This window comes from Myotis lucifugus, unplaced genomic scaffold (genome assembly GCF_000147115.1).
Source record: "Myotis lucifugus unplaced genomic scaffold, Myoluc2.0 scaffold_2603, whole genome shotgun sequence".
Taxonomy (NCBI): domain Eukaryota; kingdom Metazoa; phylum Chordata; class Mammalia; order Chiroptera; family Vespertilionidae; genus Myotis; species Myotis lucifugus.
The window spans coordinates 1-6,904 of NW_005873651.1; the positions used below are offsets into that span (position 1 = coordinate 1).

The 6,904-nt window shown below is 38.1% G+C and overlaps 1 protein-coding gene across 1 annotated transcript; it reads right to left on the reverse strand.

Annotated features, from left to right (window-relative positions):
- Positions 1 to 38: 38 nt before the first annotated feature.
- On the reverse strand, positions 39 to 6,871 carry LOC102418753 (protein aurora borealis-like; the record flags this gene model as incomplete). The annotated part of the gene is made up of 4 exons (XM_006108533.3): positions 6,762 to 6,871; positions 5,691 to 5,856; positions 3,588 to 3,694; positions 39 to 84 (listed from the first exon to the last, which is right to left on the reverse strand). Coding segments are annotated over exons 2-4 (303 nt in total), but the record flags the coding sequence as incomplete, so codon positions are not given.
- Positions 6,872 to 6,904: the final 33 nt, after the last annotated feature.

The window sequence follows — 6,904 nt, forward strand, 5'->3', positions numbered from 1 at the left end:
CTTAACTGCTTTAATGATCAGTAACAGTTTTAAGTTACCTCTTCAATGGCTTTTTGTCTTTTGTCTTCCACATCTTTATCTATTCTATACAAAGATAAAGAAGAAAAATAACCAGGCCATTACTTTAGCTGATTGAACATTTAAAATAATAACCTTTAAAAGAAATAACTTCTTTCTCTTGAAAATTGGCAAATGTTAAGCTCATTTTAAAAGAAAAATTGGAATCATATCACATTTAGTTAATGATATTATTTAGATATTCAGCATTGCACTGTTAGGCTTAACTCCCTCTATTCCATTCACAGTTGGAACATTTTCTTTTAAAAGGCTTATATTGACAATACTTTACAAAAGTTGCTAATTACAACATAATGGAAGTAAGTTGAATAAACTTCATCTTTTAATCACAACATATTAATATTTCATTCCATAGAAATATAAAAATTGTCAAAACTCATTTTTTTCAAATATAGCAAGTTTATCATAGTCATAATTTTAGAATCAACTCTTATTCTGAAATAGAAACTATCACCCTTAGACCGCTGAATAGGCAAAAATATTAAAAATGAAATAAAATATCAACAAAAAACTTTGTCCAAATGAATTTTTTCACTTTGATACAATATGCAAGTACAGTAACACAAATTTATCAGCTGAGATATAACAAAAAATGTTGGGTCTCAAGCTCAAGGCATATACTTGCCAAAGGACTCAGCAGTTAGCCTTGTAGGACCACTTCTTTAATCTGTTCCAGGAAAGAATATTTGCTTTCCATCAATAAATTAGTAAGTCACTTTTATCTAATTTTTTTCATGTATATATGTTAGTGGCTTAACAAAGCTTATATAATAATGTATACATTTCAGAAACGAAAATCAAGTGGATTTTTCAATAAAGGAGTTATGAGAAAGACTTCAATCCTCATATCTCAGCTTGAACAACAGCCATTTTGAGGATAACTCAACCCCATCATGAACATAACCAGGTCAAAATGACAGTACATAATAGCATATAGTATTAGTAAGCCCTGATCTAGCATACCTCTTTCAGAAACGTTTTGCTGTTTCATTAGAGGGACTTTAAGGACTTGAAATATACAGGTAACTGCTGGAAGCGGAATATCAGTTTGGCTAAATATTGTAGGGCCAGATCATGGAAGGTTGTAACAAGTCATATAGGGTACAGTATCCTGACATTATGTGTACGTATATTACAGAACACTGGCATGATGCATATAGGTTACAGGTATGCCCTGAATGGATTCTTGGAGAAGGGGTTCAGGACTGTTTACCTTCTGTATGGGCAGACTCATTTGTTTACACCAGTGTGCCTTACAGTTATTTTTTATGTGTAGCAAGGCATGAAAAGGGTAGGAAGCAATGCATTAGGGAACTTGAATTAGACAGGAAGAGACATTGAAAGTCATTGCTAAGAATGAATCAGCCTGTTTTAAAAGTATACTCACTAACTGTGGTGGGAGCCATAACCATTCATGGAATTACATTAGTAAGTTAAATTAAAATTAGGGTGTTTTCTCACTCTTTACCCCTATTCTGTATCTACTGATTTACACCAAGATTCATAAACCTACCCACACAATGCATCATTAATTAGTAAGTATAGAAATGTTGTGTCACAACTTTGGTTAACAGTATTATTAACTCTAGAGGGCAGGAATAATATCCTATACTTCTTCAGTGTGTTCCTCGCAGTGCCTCAGTGCTCAATAAATATCTCTTGACAGTTTACAGTTTTCCATGGTTGCATATATAAAGAGAAGAGGCAAAACAAAGCATACAGTTTGTGTGAGATAAAAAATTAGTCATTTGTGAATCACTTCCTTTTAGATAGTCTTTTCACCTCTTTCAAAGGTATTTAGATTTAAGTTAAAATTCTTTTATGCTCATTCCCCATTCTATTCCTTTCTACAACACTTTAGATAGACATAATTAAGAATGGCCGAACCGGTTTGGCTCAGTGGATAGAGCATCGGCCTGCGAACTCAGGGGTCCCAGGTTCGATTCCGGTCAAGGGCATGTTTCTTGGTTGTGGGCACATCCCCACTGGGGGGCGTGCAGGAGGCAGCTGATTGATCTCTCTCATCGATGTTTCTGGCTCTCTACCCCTCTCCCTTCTTCTCTGTAAAAAATCAATAAAATATATTTAAAAAAAAAAAAAGAATGAATGTTACCAAGCCAAGACAAATATTTGCAAGAGCATCTCAATATGTGTACATCTTTGAGTGAGTGAATTTTAATTGGAAAAGAATTACCTATTATTTTGGACTAACAACACATGAATCTTAGGACCAAAAGTTAAAAGCTGGTCATACTATTCAAATTTTTCAAGTAAAAAAAATTAGACTATGAAACTGACAACAACATTCTCTCAAACTCTTAATGAAATGTTATCTGTCATTTGTAATTACAGATCATTGCAATCTATATATATAAAAGCCCAATGACCGGAATGGAGGAACAACCAGAACAACCGGTGGCTATGATGCACACTGAGGCAGCCAACCAGCCTGATACGGGCCCCAATCAACCCCCAACACCCTGATTGGGGGCGGAGCCGGCTGGCCAACCGCCCGTGTCCCCTCCCCTCCTCACTGGCCTGGCCCAATGGGGCCCCATCAAGGCAGGCCAGCCAGACCCCACCTGTGCACGAATTTGTGCACCAGGCCTCTAGTTTGTAATAAAAAACTAGGTCTGTTCTACCAAAGAAGTGCATATTCTCATTACACGAGGCATCGTTAAGCATCTCAAGTCAGAGGAACACTAGTGCTTGGAAACCTACACAACACATCAACAAAGAAGTTAAGGCTCCTCTGATTACTAGCTTGAATTCAAGACAATATAATTCAGATCCCCAAATATCCTATGTCAAAGTGGGATGATGTCTATAAAAGCTCTTTCTGTTGCTAAAAGATACTCTTCCAGCCCTGGCTGGCTTGGCTCAGTAGATAGAGTGTCGGCCTGCAGACTGGGGGGTCCCAGGTTTGACTCCAGTCAAGGGCACATGCCCGGGTTGTGGGCTCCATCCCAAGTGGTGGGCGTGCAGGAGGCAGCCAATCAAGGATTCTCTCTCATCATTGATGTTTCTAACTCTCTCTCCCTCTCCCTTCCTCTCTGAAATTAAATAAATAAATAAATAAAAGATACTCTTCTAGTCCAGTCCATGTGTCTTAACTTGGTAAGGCTTCTCTAAATGCATGTGTCAATGAAACAGCAATATGCTTTACCCTACACCACCAAAAAAACAAAGCAACAATTCAATGGCAAAAGCCACAATCATGTAGAAAAGCCCTTCCCTCTTGTAAGTGCTGAGGAGGCAGAGTTGTCCCATAAGTGGCTGAGAGAGAAGGTTACCTCTAAAAGAAAAGGACTCCTACCTAGACTTGGACTGTTTGCAGGAGAATCATTCTGGATGTAGTTCTTTGAACTTACTCTTCATTTAGATAACATAAATCTGTATCACAATTTTTCCTCCAATATTTTTACATATAAAAATAAAACTTTGGAATTTCCTTCTCTCTTCACGTGAGGGTATGTTATTACACTTCAGTGCAAGAAGGGAAAACTTACCGAGAATGACTTAAATACAAAGCTTGACGATGAATGTCTTCTGGGTCTATTTCTACAGGATTTATTACAGCTAGTTGATCAATAGACCATCTAAATTTCCCTGGAGTCTTAATAAAAGAAAGTGAGATTATGAATAAAAGCAAATTAAAATAGTTCATCAAAGTGCTAACCTATGTCAACTTCAAAAATAATGAGAATGGTTATAGTATAAAAATATCTTATACTTTATATTTACTGTACTTATTTATTTTCAATTTATTTTTTCCATCACCTCATATTTCTAAATCTGATTTTATCACTAAATTAAATGACAAGTGGTAATCAAATCACACTAAATATTGACTCGACTGTATCTCTTTTAAAATATCAAACCTTCCCTCTGGGTGATTTTTAAAATTACATAATAGGATTCATAGTAGAATATAAGAGGTATAGAAAATCTACAATTAACACTCATCAGGGATGTCCAAATAAAAGTAAAAATCTCTTAGTTACCTAAGGTCTTTATTTTCAATAAGAATGAACTGAAATTAAAGTCCTAACTATAGAAGTGCCTGCAAAAGCTCATAAAATAGTTGATCCATAAAATAATTATGAATGGTAACCACTGCTTCTTTCCATATCCAACTATCTAATTAAACCAAACACTTATTCATTGGTTGATTCTTGTATGTCCCTGACTGGGGATTGAACCTGCAACACTGGCGTATTGGGATGATGCTGTAAACAACTGAGCTACCTAGCTAGGGCCTAAACTGTAATTCAGAATATATTTTTGACAAATTCAGGCTTAAAAACCCAAGATACCATACATTCTGGCTTTTAGGATGAAGTTGGAGTCATTCCATTATTTTTATTAAGACTAACAGATAAACTAAGATTTAATATGATTCAATTAAAATGAGGTCCGAGTAATGAATCAATATACATTGTATAAATAAAACGTCCCTCTGCATACCTACTTCAAACTGATATGAACAAGTAGCATAAACAGCCACACAATTTGCAGTTTTCTAGATAATTTACTAGATTTGAAGATCAGACTTGAAAAGAAATTCTCCAGGATAGCCGGTTAACAGTAAAATAAGCTAAAGTGATTAAGCATTCCCTAATCCCCAGAAGAGCACGTTCTCTTCCATATCACCCTCGTGGTTAACCACTAGTCAGCACATATATTCTTTTGAAGTTGCTAATGAAGTTGTGTCTATCCCATAATACAATCTGCAAGCTATGAAATGGTTGACAAAAACCCCAAAGAATATTAGTATTTCATGGAAATTACATGAAATTCAAGTTTCACTGCCCATAAGTAAAGCTTTATTGTTTATATATTGCCTATAACCACTTTTGTGATACAAGGCACAGGTGAGTAGTTGTTACAATAACCAGATGATTAGCAAAGCCTAAAATATTTAGTTTGTAGGAAAAGGTTTGCTGACCCCTGCATTAGAGTATAAACTCCTTTGGAATTTGTGTCTAATGACCCTGACTTGTTTGCAGTGTAATCTCTATGCCTAGCACTGTATCTGACACATAGCAGCCTTCAAATAATGTTTGCTGAATAAATGAGAGTGGATAACTAGATGACACAGGATCTTCTCAAATATGGTATCTATATTTATATATCACCAACCATAGACAGCACAATTGCAGGAAGCTAACATGTAATCTATTTAAAAAAAGGAGAGAGAGAAATGGTAACTTTAAAAACTCCTAGCTAAGTTGTTTTTAGCTGAAACATTAGATTATAATGAACATTACAATTTAAAAAGTATGTTCTAAGTAATATATGCTCCATGGTAAATTTCCCCTTACTTTGTAAAGAAATATATTTTTATTTAAAATTATTTGTAGCCCTAGCCGGTTTGGCTCAGTGGATAGAGCATCAGACTGCAGACTGAAAGGTCCAGGGATCCATTCTGGTCATGGGCACATGCCCAAGTTGCGGGCTCCATCCCCAGTGGAGAGCGTGCAGCAGATCAATGATTCTCTCTCATCATTGATGTTTCTATCTCTCTCTCTCTCCTTTCCTCTCTGAAATCAATCTTTCTTTTTAAATAAATAAATAAAATTATTTGTGAACACTAGTCAAGAACAACTTACTGGTAATTTTGTTGATTTAAAAACAGGACTGGAGACAGTTTGTTCATGGAGATTACAATAATCACCAGGACTTTCAAAAGGATTTAAAATAGGGATCCTTCCTGGAGTTTCCGGTGTTATTTGCATTTTTGGTTCTTTGCCATCTCCCATAGCACAGAGAAGAAAACTAAAAAAGAAATCAGAAGGACATACAATAGAACTACAAAGTTCCACAGACATTCATTTTGATAATCAAGAAGTATTCAACAAACAGTTGTCAAAATTAACTGAAAACCTGACGCTGTTGGAGCTAGTTTATTTATATAGTTTACCAAAAGGCATCACATACATTTTTCTCAAGGGGTCCTCCCAACAACCTTGAAACCCAGAGCAGTCAGGTATTAGTGATACCATTTTATGGAATTAAGCTCAGAGAACTTAAATGACATCTAAGTAACAGTTAACCAAAGGCGAATGAGTTCAGGTCTGCTTTCACCGAGGCAGCTAAGTGTTATAAGAGGCACAAAATTCCTTCCAACTAGAGGTCTTACACCTATATTAAGAGTTCTTATACCACGGTATTAAGTCTCTAAACACGCTGAACATCTTTCGGGTATCCCAGCAATTCCCCATCAAGCTGCAGTTACTACACAACAATTATTTACAGCAAAGCAAGAGACGACAGAGCTTGTGCAGGTGAGCCTTTCTGGCACATCAGCCCCGTCAAAGAAGTATGACTGATGAGAGAGAGACCAGAAGTTAACCGCCTTTGGCTGTCTCCTCGCCCTCCTTTCGCTAAGAGCCCCAGGGCAGCAGACGAGACTGCATGACTCCAGGCAAAGAGACCTACAAAGCCGGAGAAAGAAGAATCCACTTCTTGGGAGGCGGAAGCGCAGCTGGCTTCCTCGGGTGGAGAGCGGAGGACACTCACACCTGTCACCTCCACGCCACGCTGCCGCTCTTCCGTGGTGCCCCTACTCCCCTCGCCGCTCCCATGCATCCCGGAGGGAGCGGGCAGGCGGGTCCGCAGCCGGGCAGAGCGAGCTCTCCAACTCGAGGAAGGGGAAAGGCCAGGGACTACCGAGCACCTACCTAACGGAGCGTGTCAACGGGAAGCCCCCCGAAGGCGGCTCCAGCGCTCCCGAGGGCCCAGGCTGCTCCCACCGCAGGCGCCGACTCTTTAACTCCCCGCTTCCGCGCTGTCACAGGCCAACCAGGCACGGGGCTGGCGGGCG